The sequence below is a fragment of the Pseudovirgaria hyperparasitica genome, assembly GCF_010093815.1.
Source record: "Pseudovirgaria hyperparasitica strain CBS 121739 unplaced genomic scaffold EJ05scaffold_7, whole genome shotgun sequence".
NCBI lineage: Eukaryota > Fungi > Ascomycota > Dothideomycetes > Acrospermales > Acrospermaceae > Pseudovirgaria > Pseudovirgaria hyperparasitica.
The window spans coordinates 660,032-680,770 of NW_022985555.1; the positions used below are offsets into that span (position 1 = coordinate 660,032).

General features: G+C 48.5%; 10 protein-coding genes across 10 annotated transcripts; 6 read left to right on the forward strand and 4 right to left on the reverse strand.

The window, feature by feature from the left end:
• Nucleotides 1–1,078: 1,078 nt before the first annotated feature.
• On the reverse strand, nucleotides 1,079–3,526 carry EJ05DRAFT_485642 (uncharacterized protein; the record flags this gene model as incomplete). Its single annotated transcript, XM_033745467.1, has 1 exon — nucleotides 1,079–3,526. One exon carries the CDS (start codon nucleotides 3,524–3,526, stop codon nucleotides 1,079–1,081), a length of 2,448 nt encoding a protein of 815 aa, XP_033600977.1.
• A 448-nt stretch (nucleotides 3,527–3,974) lies between these two features.
• On the forward strand, nucleotides 3,975–4,958 carry EJ05DRAFT_438376 (uncharacterized protein; the record flags this gene model as incomplete). The annotated part of the gene is made up of 1 exon (XM_033741830.1): nucleotides 3,975–4,958. One exon carries the CDS (start codon nucleotides 3,975–3,977, stop codon nucleotides 4,956–4,958), a length of 984 nt encoding a protein of 327 aa, XP_033600978.1.
• EJ05DRAFT_475829 (uncharacterized protein) lies at nucleotides 4,772–5,748 on the reverse strand. The gene is made up of 2 exons (XM_033743901.1): nucleotides 5,388–5,748; nucleotides 4,772–5,324 (listed from the first exon to the last, which is right to left on the reverse strand). Exons 1-2 carry the CDS (start codon nucleotides 5,617–5,619, stop codon nucleotides 5,221–5,223), a joined length of 336 nt encoding a protein of 111 aa, XP_033600979.1. The 5' UTR covers nucleotides 5,620–5,748; the 3' UTR covers nucleotides 4,772–5,220.
• A 605-nt stretch (nucleotides 5,749–6,353) lies between these two features.
• EJ05DRAFT_475830 (eukaryotic translation initiation factor eIF-2) lies at nucleotides 6,354–7,554 on the forward strand. Its single transcript, XM_033743902.1, has 2 exons — nucleotides 6,354–6,951; nucleotides 7,003–7,554. Exons 1-2 carry the CDS (start codon nucleotides 6,363–6,365, stop codon nucleotides 7,170–7,172), a joined length of 759 nt encoding a protein of 252 aa, XP_033600980.1. The 5' UTR covers nucleotides 6,354–6,362; the 3' UTR covers nucleotides 7,173–7,554.
• A 283-nt stretch (nucleotides 7,555–7,837) lies between these two features.
• EJ05DRAFT_475831 (DUF124-domain-containing protein) lies at nucleotides 7,838–9,481 on the forward strand. The gene is made up of 6 exons (XM_033743903.1): nucleotides 7,838–7,894; nucleotides 7,947–7,973; nucleotides 8,027–8,527; nucleotides 8,619–8,968; nucleotides 9,022–9,160; nucleotides 9,216–9,481. The coding sequence occupies exons 1-6, from the start codon at nucleotides 7,843–7,845 to the stop codon at nucleotides 9,299–9,301; spliced, it is 1,155 nt and encodes a 384-aa protein (XP_033600981.1). The 5' UTR covers nucleotides 7,838–7,842; the 3' UTR covers nucleotides 9,302–9,481.
• A 13-nt stretch (nucleotides 9,482–9,494) lies between these two features.
• On the forward strand, nucleotides 9,495–10,994 carry EJ05DRAFT_353869 (voltage-gated potassium channel subunit beta-2). The gene is made up of 3 exons (XM_033741029.1): nucleotides 9,495–9,878; nucleotides 9,945–10,099; nucleotides 10,162–10,994. The coding sequence occupies exons 1-3, from the start codon at nucleotides 9,755–9,757 to the stop codon at nucleotides 10,945–10,947; spliced, it is 1,065 nt and encodes a 354-aa protein (XP_033600982.1). The 5' UTR covers nucleotides 9,495–9,754; the 3' UTR covers nucleotides 10,948–10,994.
• Nucleotides 10,995–12,265: 1,271 nt separating this feature from the next.
• EJ05DRAFT_500051 (ubiquinone biosynthesis monooxygenase Coq7) lies at nucleotides 12,266–12,947 on the reverse strand (the record flags this gene model as incomplete). Its single annotated transcript, XM_033746932.1, has 2 exons — nucleotides 12,266–12,799; nucleotides 12,846–12,947. The coding sequence occupies 2 exons, from the start codon at nucleotides 12,945–12,947 to the stop codon at nucleotides 12,266–12,268; spliced, it is 636 nt and encodes a 211-aa protein (XP_033600983.1).
• Nucleotides 12,948–13,258: 311 nt separating this feature from the next.
• Nucleotides 13,259–15,462, forward strand: EJ05DRAFT_475836 (uncharacterized protein). Its single transcript, XM_033743904.1, has 3 exons — nucleotides 13,259–14,317; nucleotides 14,368–14,507; nucleotides 14,558–15,462. Exons 1-3 carry the CDS (start codon nucleotides 13,540–13,542, stop codon nucleotides 15,155–15,157), a joined length of 1,518 nt encoding a protein of 505 aa, XP_033600984.1. The 5' UTR covers nucleotides 13,259–13,539; the 3' UTR covers nucleotides 15,158–15,462.
• Nucleotides 15,463–15,842: 380 nt separating this feature from the next.
• On the forward strand, nucleotides 15,843–17,204 carry EJ05DRAFT_438291 (sulfate transporter; the record flags this gene model as incomplete). Its single annotated transcript, XM_033741827.1, has 2 exons — nucleotides 15,843–16,905; nucleotides 16,969–17,204. The coding sequence occupies 2 exons, from the start codon at nucleotides 15,843–15,845 to the stop codon at nucleotides 17,202–17,204; spliced, it is 1,299 nt and encodes a 432-aa protein (XP_033600985.1).
• A 249-nt stretch (nucleotides 17,205–17,453) lies between these two features.
• On the reverse strand, nucleotides 17,454–19,348 carry EJ05DRAFT_527882 (uncharacterized protein). The gene is made up of 4 exons (XM_033748896.1): nucleotides 18,776–19,348; nucleotides 18,435–18,721; nucleotides 18,058–18,171; nucleotides 17,454–17,960 (listed from the first exon to the last, which is right to left on the reverse strand). The coding sequence occupies exons 1-4, from the start codon at nucleotides 19,315–19,317 to the stop codon at nucleotides 17,764–17,766; spliced, it is 1,140 nt and encodes a 379-aa protein (XP_033600986.1). The 5' UTR covers nucleotides 19,318–19,348; the 3' UTR covers nucleotides 17,454–17,763.
• Nucleotides 19,349–20,739: the final 1,391 nt, after the last annotated feature.

The window sequence follows — 20,739 nt, forward strand, 5'->3', positions numbered from 1 at the left end:
GGATATTGCGAATCGTTCTGAGCCTCAAAGCCATTGAGAATCGCGAGTATATAAATTCATCGAAAGCATGATTGGAGTTCTTCGCTGCTCTGTGCTTTTGGTGATTGATGAAATATAGGGTAAGAAACGAGTTCTTTTTCCTACCACTTGTCTTTTCGCAGTCATTGTCTGGTCCTAGCAGACCTCGTCTAGCCACCTTGGTATCTGGACAATACATCAGGAGTAAGAATGAGAAGAAGACTCCTTCTCCTGTGTGAGCACGGGTCGATCTGCAGACATCCTCAATACCTCTCCTGAAGTCGCATGACTTATCACATCGGAGTGGTATGCTGATACCAGATGGTCCGAACCATGACTTGGTTTGATCATATTTTCTAGTCGTGTATTGCTTCTAGGTCAGTACCTGTTTGCAAAGAGCCTCAACCTGCTGTACTATGTGACAAGTCATACCAATAGGGTTTATGTTGTGAAATAGCACCTAATCAGTCACAGAGAGAGTTATGTCGAGCGGTATGTAGTTTCATAATGAACCCACTCGCATGTGAATCAACAGCAGCCGAAAGGAATGTCGATTACTTGACCAGACTAGGTGCCCTACGCTGTGAGTGCTTTTCATTGTCCAGGTAATACCTTTGGTCAGGAGTATCAGGATGGGGATACGTGTCTCTATAGGCGTACTGTGATAAGTCTGGAGGAATGTGAGAAGTCTTTGATATGCGAAGGATAGTTGCATGCGTAGAGCTCTTCTAGTGGTTCGACTTAGACTTATAGTTTCATGTGTCGAGTAAAGAACCATTGCAAAGACTTCTGCTCTGTCTAGCCACTTTTTGCGCTGTAGAGAAGCAGTCTTGCTTCTAGAAGTATTGAAGGGTATGTTTTTGACAGCCCAACGGCCTTCAGCGTCCGTTCGTGCATACTGCTTGCTGGAGTTCGAGGCTCTTTAATATTAAATCTTGGCCACCGCTAGATATAAGCAGGGCCCTCAATGTGACCTATACGGTGTCCAACTATAAGACGCCATTCCAGGTTGTGGTCAGAGCACCCAATATATGAGCCAAGAATAACCTCTACCAGGGCTTCATGATCCCCTACCCCTGCCTTTGCCTCGTCCCTTCCCTCTTCCACCACGGCCCTTTGCCCCAGCATCTCCACCCCCTCGCTGGCGCGAAGGATCACCCCTCTGATTATACCGGGCGGATTTCGAGTCGTGACGTCCACCTACCTGCCCAGGTCCCTTGCCAACCTTGTGATCAGGGTTTCTACCCCGGCCGCCAGGGTTACCGCGACTCCCACGACCACCACGACTACCTCCACCAGGAGGTCCACGACGCAGAAATTCCTCGTAGCCTGGTGACAATTCTCGTTGATATTGCCCAGAAATCGGTGCAAGAGGTTTGCCTTTCTGTGTACTACAACCTCGTCCGCCCAGGTTGATGTTCATCTGCATGCGTCCCTTGCCGTTCTGTCTCGGTGCGTCGGGCAGATTGGTACTGTCGCTATTCATTGCGGCACCTCTGATTGACATACCTTTATCTTCCTGCACCGGTTTTGGCGGAAGATTATGCTTCACTCTCGAAAACATCTTATGTTGTGGTTCGGGTGGGAGAGGCAGACCGTTAATGCCTTCTGGCAGTGGCAGCAGTGAGGTATCCGAGGGCTCAACGAGGTATTTATTTGCTTCTCTGGCTGACCATGGGTTGAAGGGGCTTCTACCCTTGTCTAGCTGTTGAGTAAAATGACAATCGCCTCCGAAATGCTTGGCGCTGCCACATTCGTAGCAGCTTATATTCAATGCTCGAACTTTTTGTAAGACATCTAGACTATCAGGGAAGAACGTTCGACCAACATCTGGAAACAAAGTCTGGATGTGTTCGGAACGATCAGGGCGTCGAAGACAAGCTCGTCCGAAATGGTCATCTCGGACGTCGCAGTATGGACATACTCGGGAGGGGCAGGCGTTTTCTAAGTGATTTTCATGGCTGCATATGAGACAACGAACTATAGCGTTATTATCTGCCTGACCAAAATATCTTTCTTGCAGCTGTTGCTCATCATGAGAAACTTGATGAACTCTCAGCGGCTCAGACTCAGCTACATGGAACGTAAGGTCCATGTAATGCGATGAAGGATTTCGCAGATTTTGGAGATCAATAGGTAGTTCTGGTGGCCGATCATGCATGATTGCGTCCTCCGTCACGTTCGTAATTAGTGTAGACTCTGCCATTTCACCCTCTGATATCTCGCCCTCCGACGAATCAGCTGCTACCATATCGGTGCTGGGAGTCGTATGATGGTTCGCGCTGCTATTACTGTGCTGATTTTCGACTTCGTTGTTCTCTCCACAAGTGATGCGAATTTGATGCTGATCAGATCTGGGCCGAGGCAGAGGAGGTAAATTGAGATTTGGGGGGTCTTGGAAAGCTCCGTATTCCTCAATGGTCAGCTGGTCATCGGTTCGTAAAGCAGTATTGATTATTGACGACCTCTGCACCGCGAATTCGTGGACATTGTGTAGACATGGAACTATATTGTTCCAATCTGCGATAGAATTTTGAGATTTCAGAATCTCCATTGACTTGATGTTCCTGATCTTGCTACTTTTAGCCTGTAGCTTAGATAGAGCTTGTACTGCCAGTCCGGTGCTAGAGTATACAAGCAAGTTATGCAGCTCCTCCACTCCTTCGAGATGCATCTCATGAAAGAATGAATTGATCAGGCCTTCGTATAGATGATTAGCTGTCAAGTTGTCCAATGATCGGCCGATTTGTCTGGCACTCGGCCCGGTGGCCTTGTCACCTTGACCAATGCGACATTGTATGTATACAGCATTTTGCTGATCCAGGATGTGCGGCACGATCGCAGGATCGAAACTTGATAGAAGCATATCAATGGCCCGATTGGTCTCGAAAGCCATGACATACCGTCTAAAACTCTTCGATCCTGGTTTCCTAGCTCTATTCTTCAGACTTCTCAGGTGCCGTTTCGGCATTTTTGTAATCGTTACGTTTGGATCCGCACTATCTGCTGTATCGGTGACAATTTTCTTGGTATGGGTTCTTGGTAAAGCGGATTTCTCAGAACTCGATGCGTGGTCTCCTACGTGTTCCTGCCCAGAATCACGGCTGATAGATAGCAGAGGCTCTTCTTCCCGACGAGCATCTATAAGGCTGGATAGTAGATCACTGGTTTCAGGATCCGCCTGTTTTACCGCAGTAGGCATGTTCACATGCGCACTCGTGTATTCGACGTTGGCCCTGCTCTCGCTACTTACAGTCGTTCTGGACTTAGCGGATCGACGTATTGAGCCGTTCGAAGTCTCACGATGCTCTGCTCCCTCGATTCGTTGTCGTTTGGTAACGGGGCTACTATCACTGTCTTCCGCAGAGGAGTGTGAATGGGATAGCGAACCTTCGCATGAAGTCTGCGGTCGTTTTCTGCCGAGTACAGAAGTCCGAGACTCGGTGTCGTCATCACGAACGCTCAATTGTGCTCGAGCAGTTTTGTTTTTGGTCTTTGCGCGCGCCATGAACAGGATCGTGACTGCAAGACAATCCCGTTCAGATGGCGACTTAGCGCGCTATGAATCGAGGCACGGCGGCTCAATTGCCCAGGGTTGGTTCTGAACGCGTAGCTTTTTTTCGCGAACTTTACATCAATTTCGCTCGCAAGCCGGACTTATCTCGGCCGCTCTATTTTCGATTGCCGACGCCGATGAAATTTATGTCTACTCGAATTCAAGCCTACGACCTCATGCAATCATTAATGCTGAGTATCTAAGTACGCTAATCTCCAGGATGTCAAGCGATAACGAGATCCTAGAGCCACCTTCACCAGCAAAATCCGAACACAAATTCAAGGAAAGCAAGAAGAGAAAACACGAAGCATCAAATGATGATCAGAACATTGACGCCGATGGATCCACCACACATATCAGATCAAAGAACTCAAAAACTCACAAGCAATCGCGAAAATTTATGAGAGAGACGTCTCCGGAAGGTCATAGGGCAGCCAACCATTCCAAGAGCGACTCTAGGAGCGCGAAGAAGCGGAGGCGCACAAGCGATGCCAATGATTCTGCCGAGGAGCTCAAGATTGACTTAGCTCTTCCAGAACCTCCGTCAAAGAAAGCTTTACGTAAAGCAAAGAAGGCAAAACCTGCTGCAGAGGCAGCCAGCGCCACCAAAGAGGATATAGCGAAGGTATCCGTACAGGAATGCCAGAAACGTACCGACCATGGTATCTGGATTGGCAATCTACCATGGGGAGCAACGATAGAGGGCCTACGGGTATTCTTCACAGAGAACTCCGAGATCAAAGATGGCGACATTACGCGGATTCATATGCCTAAACCTAAGAAACCCTCCCCGACCCTGCGGATAAAACCAAACAATTCCGGCTTCGCCTATGTGGATTTCGTCTCTGAAGCAAAGAAGTTGATAGCTATAGAGCTGAGTGAGACTCCAATTGATGGTCGGAACTGTTTGATCAAAGATGCGAAGAGTTTTGTAGGCAGACCAGAGAAGTCCCAGACGACCCAAACTGAAGCCGTCAACAAAAAATCGCCAAACAAGAGGATATTCGTTGGTAATCTAGGATTTGACATAACGCGCGAAGCACTCTTCGAGCACTTCGCGCCCTGTGGAGAGGTTGAAGATGTTTTTCTCGCAACGTTTGAGGATTCTGGAAAATGTAGAGGTTATGGCTGGATAACATTCGGTGATATACCTTCCGCAGAAGCAGCTGTGCGTGGATATGGCTTCAAAGATGTAGAACAAGAAGCTGAGCCAGACGAGGAGCAGTCTGATGCCAAGAGAAAGAAGAAACCCAAACCACGTAAGTGGTGGGTCAACAAGATCGAAGGGCGAAATCTCCGTTGTGAATTTGCAGAAGACAAGGCAACCCGCTACAAGAAGAGATATGGGAAAGACAAGTCGGTACAGGAAGACGCCAGCTACTGATCCTGCTCTGCCGCAGGTAGTTGTCTTCGTTAGAACTTGGTCATGATTATCGCCATGACTTGATATATGTATATACATCGACATTTTGGGTGCCGAGCCTCTTCTACCCCAAAGTAAACCCGCTTTTCTCAAAGTGGTCTATGTTATTGTCAGACAGAGTCAGACATACCATCTGTCGCTGCAAAGGACCTGTGTATATGTCTCCAACGCCACCGCCAAATGCAATATATGGGATATCTGGTGAAGTGATACTTCGTGAATCTCACAGTGTGGCAGCTGCTTCTACCATGCCAGCTGCTCTGAACATCCCAGGGCTCGTAACTTTGATCTCGACGGGATATTGCCATTCCATGTATTTGGCCCAGCCTACCCTTCATCAGCTGTTGCCCGTAGCATATCGTGCAATACGCACTTGACCGGAAAGCTTACCCCAATATGCACACTTCCTTCCAAAGTACTTCCCGACGTAGGGTATCAAAATCATTGTCAGAAGCAGCTCTATCTGCTGTAATGACTCTCTCCATTCTCTTTCTGCATCTGAATAATGCGATGAGTCTTCAGTGGTTTCCGAAGGTAATGAGTCAAGGTCGTCATCGTCCACATCCGAGTCTATGAGTTGCTGCGAGGGCATAATAAAGGAGGACTCGGATGAGGCAGACATTTGTAAGTGCTTTCGTGCTTCCCAGTTGAGTGAAGGGGTTTTCAGCGCAATTATGCCACGAGCATCGGACGGGTGGTCAGTGCGAACGATGAAGATGGTATGTACATGGTGGTTATCAAGCTCCGCGGGTTCAGCAAGTCTTCATTACAGGCGAGTGTTTGGCTGCGGGCGCGCTAATCACGTGAAAGGGTTGACTCATGAATAAGGATATTACTTTATGGTCGTGCAGTATGCCTTGTCTTGTAACATCCACTTCTTCACAATCAACACGCACAACCACCCATAAATCGTCTTATTTCAGTCAATACTGATACAAACACAGCGACAAGGGGTTTGAAGATGGCCGAAGTTGTACGTCACACCCCTGCTCTGCACATCCCACACCACTTCTTCATTAGTGGCGCACTTTTCGATAAACCCGGCGAAATCTCATATGCCTACAACAACACACTAACATACAACTTACACTATAGGCCGACATTTCGATTGAAAGGAAACCTAGAAAATCAGTCGCTTTCAGTGACGGAGCAACGGTGGTCGACGGCACCGGCCAAGTAACAGAAATGAACGGGTCCGCAGGAGAGAAGAACAGTGCTGAAAGCCACTCGGCTGGTATGTATCTGCATCCAGAGCAGGGGCCTAGTGCCTCACTTGGTTGGGCTCCTCTTGCTATGTTGCGACTCCAATTCTGACTATCTGTAGACGATGGCGAACCTGATAAGGCCGTCGATGAAGTTACGGATATGTTCAAAGATCTCGCGAAAAAGAAGAAGAAGTCCAAGAAGCCAAAAGAGGGCGAGGAAGCAGAAACACCCGCTGCCGATGGAGAGTTCGACCCTTCGGCGCTGAAGAAGAAGAAGAAGAAGAAGCCCAAGACCACGGACGCAGACGATTTCGAGGCCAAGCTTGCTGAAGTCGGCGCAGTGGAGAAGGAAGATGCAGAAGAAGAGAAGACTGAAGAGCCGATACAAGAAGGCGACATGGAGAAGGGCACCGGTATCTGGGCACATGATGCCACAACGCCAATCAAATATAACAATCTTTTGAAGCGTTTCTTCACCCAACTTCACTCGCATCATCCGGACCTCGCCTCCACAGGTTCCAAGAGCTACAAGATACCACCTCCACAATGTCTCCGCGAAGGCAACCGGAAGACTATTTTCGCCAACATCTCCGAGATCTGCAAGAGAATGAAGCGTTCAGATGAACACGTGACCCAGTTTCTGTTTGCCGAACTCGGAACCAGTGGCAGCGTTGACGGCAGTAAACGACTCGTCATCAAGGGTCGTTTCCAGCAGAAACAGATCGAGAATGTGTTGAGGCGCTATATCAGTAAGACTTATTGTGCCTACGGTTTTTTATAATCATGCTAAATAGCCACAGTGGAATATGTTACTTGCAAGACCTGCAGATCTCCCGATACCGAACTCAATAAGGGCGAAAATCGTCTTTACTTCGTCACTTGTAACTCTTGCGGTTCGCGACGTAGTGTTACTGCCATCAAGACTGGGTTCTCTGCACAGATCGGGAAGAGAAAGAGACAGCAAGGTTAAATTCGCGACTTCCAGAGGGCTTTCAGCAGTCGCTGTCCTAAATGGATTGAATTTGGCGCCTTCTACCTGGACATTCCGTATGGTGTCGTTTGCGACAAGAGTTGAAAAACCCAGCTTGCATTGCACTGCTGGTTCTGATACGGGATAATAGCCTGTTCAGTGGAGCAACTTGACGACTGTACATATATATATATATACATATATATATATCCACACGCTTCCAAAGCTCTCGTGAGGGACCTTGTTTGCTTATAGACAGAGGACAACGAGAGGCAGAAGACAAAGGCTGATCTGCACCGGTCGCGAAAGTTAATAATTAGTGATACTACGTAGATGTTCTAGGTAATTAGCGCCATGCACTCACCTCCAGAATCACACTGCAGCTCCAGTTCTCTTTTCTAAATTTAGCTCCCAATCATGCTGCTGGACCCCCGCACCGCTTGTTGGCTGCTTGCAACCAAGCGCATGCGGCGTGAGGGCGGCACCACAGCGTACCGCATCTCAGCACGCAGCACCAATGACAGGAGGCTGAGCATTTGCGACATCAGCGATGTCCTTCATCTAGTCATCCAGATTTCACCTTCTGCGGCACACTATCAGTCTTGCATTGTGTGAATTTCCTCTGCCTTGCGCTGCCCATTTCTTACGACCTCCCCGGCTTACAACAACCATGTCTTACCCTCCGCCAAACAGTCCTCCTCCACATGGGCAATACTACCCACGTATGTCTTTGATGCACTCATAGATGTTCAGACTATCTCACAGACTGTGTAGCGCCTCCCGAAAAGAGCGGGTTTCAGGGTATATCGTCCAAAACCTTCCCACAATGATACTCGAGGCTGAAACTCCATTAGACCAGCAACACGGCCAAGCACAGCAGCAACAGTTTGCACCTCCACCAGGCAGCCAGCAGTACTATCCTCCACCTCCCAGTGGAGCACAGTATAAGCCAGAACAGAGCTACGGTGCTGATCCCCACCGAGCCTCCTACCAAACTCCCGTCTCGCCCCCTCCTGCGCAGCCTCCACATCCTGGGCAACAACAGCAATTTGCTGCTCCACCTCCACCAGGAAGCAATGTAGGACAACACCAAGGGCATAGTGCACCTCCTCAATCGGGCGTTGGCGCTGGCCAAGGTGTCGCGCCCTCCCCATCTCCACAACCAACGTTGAATGCGAACTCGGCCACACAGATTCCAGGTGGTGGACCTTCACAATCGCACTTCATAGGCGCCGGGACTACTCAGGACGATGTTGGCACGTTCAATGGTGGAAGCTATAGAGTCAGTCACCGTGACACCAACACAATCTTGACTGTCCAATTGGCAATGGGTTGTCCATTGGTTGCTAAGCCAGGTGAGAAGGGCTCTACTACGCTTGTTATGCACGCTGGAAGGGCGCTTTCGAGAGACTGAATGGGATTGCTGATTGCTGACCAGTGGTACAGGTGCTATGATTGCGATGTCGCCTTCAGTCACACTGAAGGGGGGCGTCAAATTCAGTATGAAGAAATTAATCGCTGGAGGTGAAATGGCGACTTCGACTTACACAGGACCGGGCGAACTATTACTTGCTCCCGCAGCTCTTGGTGATATCTCCAATATCAGATTGTCCGGGCAAGAGCAATGGAGCGTTGGCAAAGATGCGTTCCTTGCATGCACTCAAGGTATCGTAAAAGAATACAAGAGTCAAGGCTTTGGAAAGGCCATGTTCTCCGGCGAAGGCTTATTCGTATACCGAATCTCTGGCTCTGGCATCCTCTGGGTCACGAGTTTGGGCGCGATTATCCGTAAAGATGTAAGTCATTTTCAGTCAATGTGGCTGCGGAAGCATCTACTAAGCAAACGTAGCTCGCACCAGAAGAGAAATATATCGTTGATAATGGGCATCTGGTAGCGTGGAACTGCAAATACGTTCTGGAACGCGTTGCTAGTGGTGGTATTATTTCAGGACTATCCTCAGGAGAAGGGCTTGTGTGCAAGTTCACCGGCAAGTCTATCAGCGTCTGTTTCCAAAGCTATATATAATAACGAAAATACTATAGGACCCGGAACTGTTTTCATCCAGACAAGGAATCCCACTGCATTTGCCCAGTGGCTTACAGCGCATGCAGCAGGGGGCGCGGCTTAAGGAGGTGAGCTCTACATAACATTATATGTAGCAGACTGGCAAAAGTAAAGCTTTTCAGGTTTCCTATTTTCTTTTGTACGCCCATATGGTAGGTATCGTATGACGAGCCAGACTGCAGTAATGATATCCTCCGTATCATACAAAGGCGCAGCTCTTTCAGTCGACAAGCATATAACAGATAATGGAGAATATTGAGTACTCAGCAAGTCAGCACATGAGCTACGATTGTACGGGTAACCACTGTCCACCTTCTACCACCGTCACATTCGTCGATATTCATCAGCCTAGACCTGGTGTAGTTTATGGGGTATGGATTACGCCACTAGTATTTTGCCCCGCATCACATTCCTATGATAACGTAAGATGCGGTTGCCTTGACGTCGGGTTCCTCCTTACTCTACAATAGCTTCCATTCGTGACAATCATCATCTCTACACCTTCCATCCAACAACAATGGCGTCCGAGAGGTCAGAAGCCTTGCCCAAAATGCAGTACCGATTTCTGGGCAGCTCTGGGCTCAAGGTTTCCGCTATCTCACTAGGTGGTTGGTTGACGTATGGAGGGCATGTCGATAATGGTACAGTCTATCCCTTATTGGCTGCGTCTATACAGGCTTGGACAAGTATGTAATTAATCCACACAGAGCTTGCCCAATCTTGTTTGAAAGCTGCATACGACGCTGGTATCAACTTTTTCGATTGTGCCGAAGGCTATGGAGGTGGCGAGAGCGAGAGAGTTATGGGTGAGGCGATCAAGAAATTTGAGTGGAAAAGGAACGACATTGTTGTCAGCACTAAAGTAAACCCCAAAGGCCCCAGATCGTGTACCCACTCTGAGCACAAGACTGAATAGCAATCTAGATCTACTGGGGCGCCGCCAATGGCGAGTTAAATGTCAACAATGGCGGCCTGTCCCGTAAGCACATCATCGAGGGAACAAAGGCCTCGCTTCAACGGCTCCAACTCGATTATGTCGACATACTATACTGTCATCGTCCTGACCGCCACACACCCATCCTGGAGACAGTCCGTGCCATGAACTACATCATCAACTCTGGTCAGGCTTTCTACTGGGGTACATCCATGTGGAGCGCCGACGAGATCACACGTGCCACTGAGCTTGCCGAAAAGCACAATTTGATCGGCCCAATTGTCGAGCAGCCATTATACAATGCTTTCGACCGTGAAAGGGTCGAGTCGGAGTACTTCCACCTTTACAAGGAATATGGATATGGCCTTACCGTCTTCTCGCCACTTAAGGGTGGTGTTTTAACTGGGAAGTACGATGATGGTATCCCTGAGGATTCACGTATCGCAAAGTCGGAAGACAAGTACATTAAAGGTCTACGAAAGGAAGTTAAAACCGAGCAGTGGAAGGTCACTATTGAGAAGGTCAAGAAGCTCAAGGTTGTTGCTGATAAGTTGGATACTGACCGTGCTGCACTGTCTATGGCGTGGGTCCTGAAAAACCCTAATGTTAGTAGTGCCATTACTGGTGCTAGCAGGCCAGAGCAGATTGGAAAGACTGTTCGCGCTCTGGGAGTTCTGCCCAAGTTGACGGACGAGATCATGAAAGAGATCGATGAAATCTTGGGGAGCAAGCCCGAACCGATCGTCATGAGGTTTTTTGACGACCACGGTCGATGAAAGCTCTATGTGAAGGATTTATGAGCACGGGAGACCAGTGTCTCCAAGTGAGAATGACAATAGAAGTGGTATGGGTGAGGACAAGACTTCAACATCAAAAAGCACAGAGTTGACTAGAATATACAATGGGTGTATGAATTGAATACTGGTTAATTATATCATGCCGTACAGTGATTACTTTGGGATCGTGCCACGTGTCCAACTGGTAAGAAAATAGAATCTGTTCAAACAAAAGACCAACGCATGATAATTAGGATTATCCGACGACCTCAACAACTAGATCGAAAAAGTGTCACGTAATGATCTGCACTCTAAAGCTTTCTATCGGAGATGTGCAAGGAAAGTGAGATATATTGGAGGGTTGTGGACTTTGGATACATTTCGAGTATTCCTGCGCTGCGCCTGCTTGCTATCCCTTTAATATAGTTACCATGCGATATGCATATAAATTCGACGTGCATAGTCCTCCTTTGATACTTATTACCATCTTCAGGCGAATCTAACGCAACAATCATGATACTGCTCCTAATGCTCCAACCCCACGATAAGCATACAATTTCTCACGATTCTATGTACTGATCATATCTTCAGCCGGCCTAAGCCCCTACAAGTCACCAATATACTCGAGGAGCTCTCCCTGCTATCCTCATATAAAACATGGTCAGTACAACCCTTCTCTGTCACGATGCGCGGTCCAAGCACTTTCGTCACCGTGCTTGAAGATCTATATACGGGCGTGGAGATCTGGGAGATAATTATGATCCCCAGAGCCGTGGTCACGCAGATTCCACACTCGTAGTCCGATGCTGCTACGGATTTTTTTGAAAAAAAATAAAAAGACTTACGACAGGACCCACATATCCCTGTAGAGAGGTGCATGACCGCGTCGACATATCACAGTTCCACTTCCTCTAGAACACATCCCAGGGCCCGGATTTCAGTACGAATTTTCACTTTGCCGTCAATACGAACCTGGATACTAATATACCTGTTATTGGTATGGGGACTCCTAGGGTTCATTTCTGATTTGTAAGGATGGGAGATATGGAGAAGGTGAGTAGAGTGCGAGATGTGGCGCGTAACAGGGATAACTATTGCTACGAAGTAAAGTCCGGAAGCAGAAGTGGTACTGCTCAGTTGACTTGCTCAATCGGATTGGCGTCAGTAGAGATAGCTAGAACATACGTTTGGAGGGATCTGCACTACTATTGAAGTGAACCTGCAGGACAATGTAATACCAAGCTCTGTCTTCTTACGTTAGACATGCTTTCCGATACATTATACATAATATACATGATTCCTGGTTGCCACCGGTAATCTACACACGTTCGCTTACCCATATCGCTGCGCGACATCCTCCCCTGATGACATTGGTGAGGACCTCATATGGCTGTGCTTCTTTAGCATCATGCTCAACAGCATGGTCCAGATGCTCTAATTCCTCGTCACGAATCCTACGAATATCAGTCAACAGCTCCTCGAGCTCCGGCCCGAGACTCTGTCCATTCTGCTTCAGGTTCTCCTGCCAGTCGAGCAACGTGCGAACCTGGTCGTTATAATGCGTGCCGATCTCGGTCTCAACAGCTTCGGTACAAGCCATAGCGGCCTCGCGGCCCATAATAGCGGTGCCCCAGCCTAGAACTGTAGCAGCTGCAGTCCATACAGGATACATAGCGGTCGGTCGGATCCGGTGCTTGGATATAAGTTCGTTGAACTTCGTGAAGTGGCCCGCTTCTTGGTCGTACATATGCTTCATCAGAGGGCGCAGATGCGGGTGTGCGCGGACTATCGGTGGTGTCTGGGCGCCATAGATTAAGACTGCGGCGAGCTCGCCTGCCTGGTTGACGCGGAGCTATATATCGTGAGTCAGGGTCCGCTTGTGTGCGGCATGTACGTACAGCGCTTTCTAAATATCGTCTTTGCTCAGTGGTCAGAGAGGGGTTCTCCGATGGTAATGGTTTGCTAGGGGCTTGAGATATGGATTCCGATGCTGATGACATGCATGCCCTTTGATTCACGCAAGTGAAGAATACAGACCTAGGATATAGGAAATCGCATAGTGGCCGACTTGATAACCGTAAAGTCTGGCAATTCCGGACGATTAAACCTGAAGCCATGTCGTCGCCGTTCAGCTTTCCGGGCGACAGCAGGTCTCAGTGTATTGTTATTGTACTAACAGAGCCCATACCAAACGCATCATTGACGTCTTGGATGTAGTCACGTGGTGGCCTTAACCAACCCTTGGCGCGTAAACGGCAAAATGCCGGGGTAATTGCTGCCGCGTTCGCGTCCCCCTGCTCCAGGCTTGCCTATTCACGAAGTGGTTCGTTGTTCACTCCCATTGTTATACCAGCCTTCGTCAATCCAATTCAGGCCATTCACCAGCTACTTTTGGGATCTTGCACGATATTCTTGCAAATTTTTCACCAACCCCTCAGTCTTGGACCATATACCCCATCCCTCGTCCGATTCTCATCATCCCATCTGCATTTCATACCAGCTGAACACTCCCCTCTCATACACGATTTCACGAAAGGTCTACAGACGACTGACAAAAAGCATTCACCGCACCATCTTACAAACACCGTCACGATGTCGGACAATGGAGACCTCGATGCAGAGCTTCTCGCGCTCGCTGACGAAGAGGAGGAGGAGGAGGAGGAGGAAGCAGAATCGGGGGAAGCGTCCGCGCCAGGCTCACCTGACTCTCTAGGTTCTGGAGCAATGTCCGAGTCAGACGACGAAGGTGCCATAGTCGAAGATGGAGGCTCTCTTTACCCGCTGGAAGGGAAATATCGAGACGCGAGTGACAAGGCTAAGATCCTAGGTTTGTCTGAAATTCAGCGCGAACAGATCTTAGCAGATCGTGCGGCAGAAATTGAGAAGCAGACACAAGACAAATATCTGGAACAGCTTTTCCAGCAACGAGACAAGAAGAGAAACGCCGAAGCTGCCGAGCTTGACGAGATTCAACGAAAGACCAGTCGCCCGAAGGTGAAGGCCCATGATCCACTCGAGAGCTACAAGCGCAGCCGAGAACAGCGAGGTCAAGAACTCCAGCGACAACGTGAGCGTAAAGAAAGAAGGGGCCGGGCTTCTCGCTCCCCATCATCGGCCAGACCAGAGTCAGAAAAAGATGCCGATGGCGATTCTGACGAAGTCGAATATGCTGAGAATCGCCGAGTTCCGCCTAAAGAGGATCCTCCCGCGGATATCAAGGACGTCATGCATGCGCTAATCAAGAGAGAAAACTTCGCCAAAGTCTGCTTCTGGCCAGACTTTGAGAAAGCGCTGTTAGACTGCTTCTGTCGCGTGAGTGTTGGGCCTGGAGAGCATGGAGCCAACACCTATCGTATTGGTCAGATCACAGGTAGTTGTCACCTCACGAGACTTCCTTTGCATCAACTTACAACTTATCAGGTTTTGAGACGAAGCAGCCTTACGTGGTCGAGAATGATAAAGGAAAGAAAATAATGACAGACTTATATGTTACGTGCAAGCATGGGCGCGATGTCAAAACCGTTCCATTCTCGCACGTATCGAACTCGAGAGCTACCGAGGTTTGTCTTGCTATCCTATGGTCTGCATTACTCTAATAACCTACTCTTAGAACGAATTCGACAGGTACAAGGCTGTGGTAGCAGCAGAAGGGAAGAAATTTCCAACTAGGTCTGTCGTGCATGGAAAGCTCGAGGACATAACGAATCTGCTCAATCGGCGATTTACAGACCAAGAGTTGAGTGAAAAACTTAAGCGTCAAGACAAATATGCAGCTAGGCTCATGGAGCTTACTGCCTCAGCTCTGCCAGCGAGACAAAGCCAATCACAAATGCAAGCTGATAGACTGGCGAATTTAAATGCTGAGAATCGTCGGAAGAATAACGAGGAGATCCGTAATGCTCTTCTAGAAGAGCGAAGAGTCGAACGAAAGAGACGGCAGGCAGCACAGAGGAAGTATGAAGAGAGACAAAAATTGGAAAGGGCCCAGGCTGAGAAAGAAACCACCAAAGCAAGGCTTGCTGTACCAACCGATGACCTCTTCGATGGTAGCGACATCAGTAGAACAGCTACACCCGGCGGCAACGAACTCTCACGAGCCGGCACGCCATTGCAGAAGAAAGAGCGCAACGCTATACCGACATTCAAGAAGAAGGCAATGGACGACGATGTCATTGCGGCTATGGACTTTGGCCTTGAAGTCGACATCTGAACTGACTTGGTGGTCGCTACAATCGCACATGTACTATGGTTATAGATACTAGGGAGACAGTATATGATGCCCAAAATCAGTCTTCCTAGTAGATGGATAGGAAAGGGCTCGACGCTAGGGAAAGCAGTTGCGCATATTGACTGGTGTAGGAGCATTGCATTCTTGAATCTCAAGTAACTATCTCACGGCATTTCAGCATAGGGTTGACCTCTCATTTCTCCCAAAAGTGAAGAATAATTCTGTTGTTATCATCCATCGATGAACTCGCCCCAAATACCGCCTGATCATATCTTGGATGTAAGCAGATACTAACTTTCAGCGGGTTGTTCGAAGCACGACTTGACCTGCCGGCTTGCTAACAATTTCACAGAATACATGATAAGGATGTCTTGACTCTTCAGTTGTCACTGTTCCAAGGTTAGAGCCGCCTCGAAATGGCGCACTGGCCCACTTCCTTTAGCGTTTGGGGGTGGTCGCACTACTGCAGAGTCAAAGAACGTGACGCGTTTCCTCGTCGTTGTCGCTGTCGTACAAATACGAAATAATCCCTCTCATCGCTCTCCGACACCTCAACCTCGCCCTGCCCCTCGAGCCGAGAGCTGCCTTTACTATCGACGGTCTCGACTAAGTCAGCGCCAGTCGAGCAGCTTTCCACATTACCATCATGGCCGAGAAAGTCACCGCCATGCGGGAGCACCTGCGCAGAACACAAGCCTACAACCTCAAAACACTCCGGACTTCGCCTCTCGCAGAGATATCTGGTTCACTGGGTGACCTAGGCACACTTCTCCCAATCATGATAGCTCTCACCCTGCGCGGCTCCATATCACTCCCTGTGACCCTTCTCTTCACAGGCGCCGCCAACATCGTGACTGGAGTCACATTCGGCCTGCCACTCCCAGTACAGCCAATGAAAGCCATCGCTGCAGTGGCGCTTGCGAAACACTTCTCACTGAAGACCATGGCTGCTAGTGGCATCGTGATGGGCGCAGTTGTAGGTGCGCTGAGCGTGCTAGGCCTGCTGAAGTGGGTAGAAAGAGTTGTTCCAGCAGCGGTGATACGTGGAATCCAGGTCGGTGCTGGACTGAGCCTTTGTATCAGCGCTGGGGCATCGACATTGATCGGAGGTCTAAGGACAGCAGGACCGTGGTTGGGAGATAACTACATTTGGGCCTTTGCAGCAGCACTCGTGCTCCTTCTCAGCATTCCGTTCCCACGCTTCCCTTATGCACTCGTCGTCTTTGTAACTGGTCTAGTCCTCGCCGTAATCCGAATCCACACATCGCATGATAAGCTCGAACTCCCGCACAGGACACTTGGATTTCACACCGTCGTTCCGCACGGTGCCGACTTCATCGAGGGCACATTCTCCGCCGCGCTTGGCCAACTGCCCCTCACAATTCTCAACTCCATTATCGCCGTCACATCGCTATCCAACATCCTCCTAGCGTCGCGCCCCACGCCCTCTACAACCACAGTCGGCATCTCGATTGCTGTTATGAACCTCGTCGCGCCCTGGTTCGGCGGCATGCCCGCGTGCCACGGCTCTGGTGGTCTAGCTGGTCAATATCGTTTCGGTGCACGTAGCGGGAGCAGCGTCATCATTCTAGGTGCTGTCAAGATGATGCTTGGAGGCATCAGTCTACGATGGGGCCATGGCGTGGCGCGCTTGCTGGGCGAGTTTCCACGCTCCATTTTGGGAATCATGGTTCTTGCTGCGGGAATCGAGTTGGCGCGGGCAGGAATCAGTCTGAATGACACTCAAGCTGATGCAGACGTGACGGAGGACGACGGCGATCTTAGTCATAGAGCACCGAAGCTGTCTGACGCCGAAAAGACGGATCGATGGATGGTGCTGCTAGTCACCGTTGCAGGACTACTTGCCTTCAAGAATGACTTCGTAGGTTTTGTGGCCGGCATGTTGTGGCACTGGGGCCTGAAAGTATCGCGAGAGCTTCACAACAGTAGAAATCAAGATGAAAGCTTCTGGAGCAGACTACGTGGTCATTCAACGCAGAATGAGGAGTCAAGAGGGTTACTTCATTAGATCAACATAAATTCGCCCCCCTCGTACCAAGTTGGGTACTCTGAGCAGTCAATTATTTGCGCTTTAGCACGCATAGCATAAAGCCATATCACCAGCATAGCATCAGCATCTATAGAGCGAATTATATTACAAGCCTGTCCACCACCGAGCACTTTTCACACTGGATTCCGATCAGAATAGGTAACAGCTGACACCTAAGAATCAAGCGCGACCCTATCTATACATAGTCAGTGACTGTCGAGGCTACACGGGCATCTTCTGGTGGAAGGCTACAACACCCTCTCGTTGTACAGAACGTGTCTAGTCTACAATCAAAAGGTTTGTCTTCCACCGACAACGGTTAATGGTATCACATGTCTGTATGACTATTCGTTTCTTGCAATAGGATTGAGGTATAGTACACGTCTTCTACTTCTACGATACTATAGATAATCCAGCTACCCACAACATGTGCATCACTTCAAAGACATGATATTTACGGCTCAATTACAAGCCTTAAATGACTATACACGACTCCAGTGCCGCCTCATACTGCGATCTCTGCTGTCCACTGTCTTTCTTACACGATATTGTCCCGATATATACGACCAATGAAGCCGAATCTGGGTGTATCGAAGATATGCGCAATCTCCCTAGACGCCTCATCTTCCGCACCCTCATCTGGTCCCATCAATATCGACATGGCCACGCCGACCGTCTCGTTCGACTTACGGCGTTCTCCTTGGGACAACCTTGAACCCTGACCCATGCCGGATGCTGCATATTCTCAGACGGTCATCTCTGCGATTGAAGTGCATGATGATGATGATGAGGATGACGCAAGAAGGATTTATGCTTGAGTATGATATCATACCGCAAATGTCAAGTGAGATGTCTATGTGGAGAAAATTCAAAAGGGCGTCGCTTTCTATTGTTTGATTCGGCCGGTGGTGGCGATAGGCATCGAGTTTGAACCCGTCGGTATAGCCTAGTTTCAAATCAGGGAGGTACTTATACGTAAGATCATACAGATCAAGCTAATCACGATCAGAAGGCGACATAAAAATTGATGCAAGACCTTCCGTAAGGCCACACACACCGCGACTTATGGTATTCGGATTTATACTTTGTCATTTAGTGAGCAACTGCTTTGAACCCTAAGCCACCACGTCCTAAAATTGAGTGGGTGCCGTCTTTTCTCTTGTTTGACAAAGAAGATCTGTTCGAGTATTCCCAATGCTGTATACTTACCAACATTTTTCAGAACCAAGCCGCCTGTCCTAATCCGAATACCGCGGAGAAGCTTGCGCTCAATAGAAGGATCATACACGCTAATAAGACTGCATGTATTACGTTCGAGGTCGACCACCTCATTTCTTTGCTTGTCAATAATCGTCAACGATTCCAGGATGTCAAAACCGCATTTTTTCAAGGCTGGAAAAACGATCCATTTATCCGATAACTCGTCTATTGGGAGGTGGATTCGTAGGTGCTTGATATTTTTTCCAAGATCTCCGGTCGGTATCTTGAAGGTCCATCTGTGCATATCAGTTCTATTATAAGTCATCCTACACCAGTGTAATGAGGCTTACAAGTTAGCTTGGAACCCGTGCAAAGATCGCAGTCTTTGGTCGTATGGTTGATACCCGTTGTCAGAATTGACGGTTAATGTTGACGTCAATGCAAAGACATTCAATCGGCAGAAGATGTCCATAGCCTCCTTACGCACCTGTTTGCTGACTCGAAGAAGAGGTGTATGAGATAAGATTACACTGCACGAGATTTCGTTGACAGTGTAAGGCGACCACACACAATGAAGCTTGTATATCATGTTGCGGCATTCCATACTGAGACGCAAAAAGGGTAATATTTGAGTCGCAGTTTCGACCGTTCGGGCTCGCTCTGCTTCGGCCCGCCATGAATCGGACTGCCATGTTTGATAAAGCGTCAACCCAAGCCGTTCTGCTTTTAGTGAGTTTGGTGAGCCTGGTGGCTTTAATGAGTCTAGTAACTCTGATGATGCTAGTGACTTTGATGATTCTGAAGACGATGATGACCCGTAGAAGAGGTCCGAGTCACTGCTGTGAGGCGATGGTAATGATGGTGGCAGCAATAAGGGTGTGAGATCATCCATTCTGTTTACATCCGACAGTTGTGTTTTTGGGGGATTAAATCACAATAGTTATATATTACAGCGAGGGTTGGAAAGATTGACTTGCTTAAGTCTTTGTGGTGCCTACAAAACATTGAAACAGGAGTTATGTAACGAGATAGATGGGCTCTCATTCTGGGGCGGAGATTGCGTGCGGTACTCTTGAACGCTCTTACTTCGCTTCTGCTTCAAGTGGAGCAGGAGAACACAAAGCCGTAGGGCCTTCAGCTTGTAAGCTATTTGTGTCATACGTCGCTCAACATAGGAAGAGCTATAGAATGCTTGCTTGTAGCTGCTTCCTATGTCAGAGTGGCACGTACTTATTGGTTGCTTTTCTCATGCTTTGCATCTTTAACTTAACAACAGTCATTCCTTACTAATGACCCTAAGGACTACCTCTACAGCATATTATTGTCGAACCCTCATGAACCTGCTAACCCTGAGGCGGGTGGTAAACTGCTCGAGCCGCCGGAACGGGGAGGTCTCGGGAACCATGAGGCAATGAGTATAAGCATCTGCGCATGTTGTAACATCTGAATGCATGATTCTTCTTTGGGACACATCTGGCTATTATATAATACATATAGCAAATATCTATCCTAAGTCGGAATTTTGATCAAGTGGCGGTAAGGGAAGTTTATAACTATTTAAATAAAACACAACAGATCATATACAGCTGACCACCTAGCTAGACTGTCTCGACGGAACCATCTTTCTTAGTATCGACGTCCACAAGCTCAAGATGCTAGTTGCATCTCACGATATAGCTATGCTCTCTCGGTTCAAAGTACGAATCCCATGTGTGCATAGTAGATCCTTATAGACTGTAACAGTGGCATCGCATCCATTTCCAGGGGTAACGAGAAGTCTACACTGGGTGTCACCAGGCGTGCCATGGTGAACCTTGGAGTACGAGTTGGAGTGCTTGTTGGAGCATGAGTTGCTTTCGGTTTGGTCGCTAACTTTGTAGAGTCGGAGCAGAGTTGAGGTTGGGAGTCTGCGATCAGATCAAACTTGCAGCGGTATACTTATACTGAGGTCGAGACGATGAGGACCACAAGGGCGACGGCGGTGAATGATAATTGAAATAAGGGGACGTCTTGACTTCTGAGATAGACGGAGAACTTGTGAAGATAATCAACTGCTTTGATGTCAGATGCCGGGGAACTTTATACTTTTCCCTGCCGCTGTTATTTATATATCTGGATCTGTGCTTGGTTTAATGTTGAGTTGTATAATAACCAGCACGACATCGCTCTTTGCTCTCGTCTACGATCTGAGGTGGGTACGAACAACGTGAATATTGCGGGATCCATTTTCAGAATCTTTCTCGTTTACCCTGGTCAGGTACGGAGACTTGCAAGAGTCTAAACATGTTGTTACACCATTAGCTTTACCTTAAAC

What these genes read in the sequence shown, in the direction of transcription:
- EJ05DRAFT_475829 (XM_033743901.1), bottom strand. Translation starts at nt 5,619, where the DNA reads ATGTCTGCCTCATCCGAGTCCTCCTTTATTATGCCCTCGCAGCAACTC. An exon ending in AAGGAAGTGTGCATATTGGG is followed by an intron (nt 5,325 to 5,387) that starts GTAAGCTTTCCG and finishes GATGAAGGGTAG; the next exon opens with GCTGGGCCAAATACATGGAA.
- EJ05DRAFT_475831 (XM_033743903.1), top strand. Translation starts at nt 7,843, where the DNA reads ATGTCTTACCCTCCGCCAAACAGTCCTCCTCCACATGGGCAATACTAC. An exon ending in ACATGGGCAATACTACCCAC is followed by an intron (nt 7,895 to 7,946) that starts GTATGTCTTTGA and finishes CAGACTGTGTAG; the next exon opens with CGCCTCCCGAAAAGAGCGGG. An exon ending in GCTTGTGTGCAAGTTCACCG is followed by an intron (nt 9,161 to 9,215) that starts GCAAGTCTATCA and finishes AAAATACTATAG; the next exon opens with GACCCGGAACTGTTTTCATC.
- EJ05DRAFT_353869 (XM_033741029.1), top strand. Translation starts at nt 9,755, where the DNA reads ATGGCGTCCGAGAGGTCAGAAGCCTTGCCCAAAATGCAGTACCGATTT. An exon ending in TGGAGGGCATGTCGATAATG is followed by an intron (nt 9,879 to 9,944) that starts GTACAGTCTATC and finishes TAATCCACACAG; the next exon opens with AGCTTGCCCAATCTTGTTTG. An exon ending in ACATTGTTGTCAGCACTAAA is followed by an intron (nt 10,100 to 10,161) that starts GTAAACCCCAAA and finishes ATAGCAATCTAG; the next exon opens with ATCTACTGGGGCGCCGCCAA.
- EJ05DRAFT_475830 (XM_033743902.1), top strand. Translation starts at nt 6,363, where the DNA reads ATGTTCAAAGATCTCGCGAAAAAGAAGAAGAAGTCCAAGAAGCCAAAA. An exon ending in TGTGTTGAGGCGCTATATCA is followed by an intron (nt 6,952 to 7,002) that starts GTAAGACTTATT and finishes AAATAGCCACAG; the next exon opens with TGGAATATGTTACTTGCAAG.
- EJ05DRAFT_475836 (XM_033743904.1), top strand. Translation starts at nt 13,540, where the DNA reads ATGTCGGACAATGGAGACCTCGATGCAGAGCTTCTCGCGCTCGCTGAC. An exon ending in TCGTATTGGTCAGATCACAG is followed by an intron (nt 14,318 to 14,367) that starts GTAGTTGTCACC and finishes ACAACTTATCAG; the next exon opens with GTTTTGAGACGAAGCAGCCT. An exon ending in CGAACTCGAGAGCTACCGAG is followed by an intron (nt 14,508 to 14,557) that starts GTTTGTCTTGCT and finishes ACCTACTCTTAG; the next exon opens with AACGAATTCGACAGGTACAA.
- EJ05DRAFT_527882 (XM_033748896.1), bottom strand. Translation starts at nt 19,317, where the DNA reads ATGGATGATCTCACACCCTTATTGCTGCCACCATCATTACCATCGCCT. An exon ending in CACGGGTTCCAAGCTAACTT is followed by an intron (nt 18,722 to 18,775) that starts GTAAGCCTCATT and finishes TGATATGCACAG; the next exon opens with ATGGACCTTCAAGATACCGA. An exon ending in CTTGGTTCTGAAAAATGTTG is followed by an intron (nt 18,172 to 18,434) that starts GTAAGTATACAG and finishes ATTTGAAACTAG; the next exon opens with GCTATACCGACGGGTTCAAA.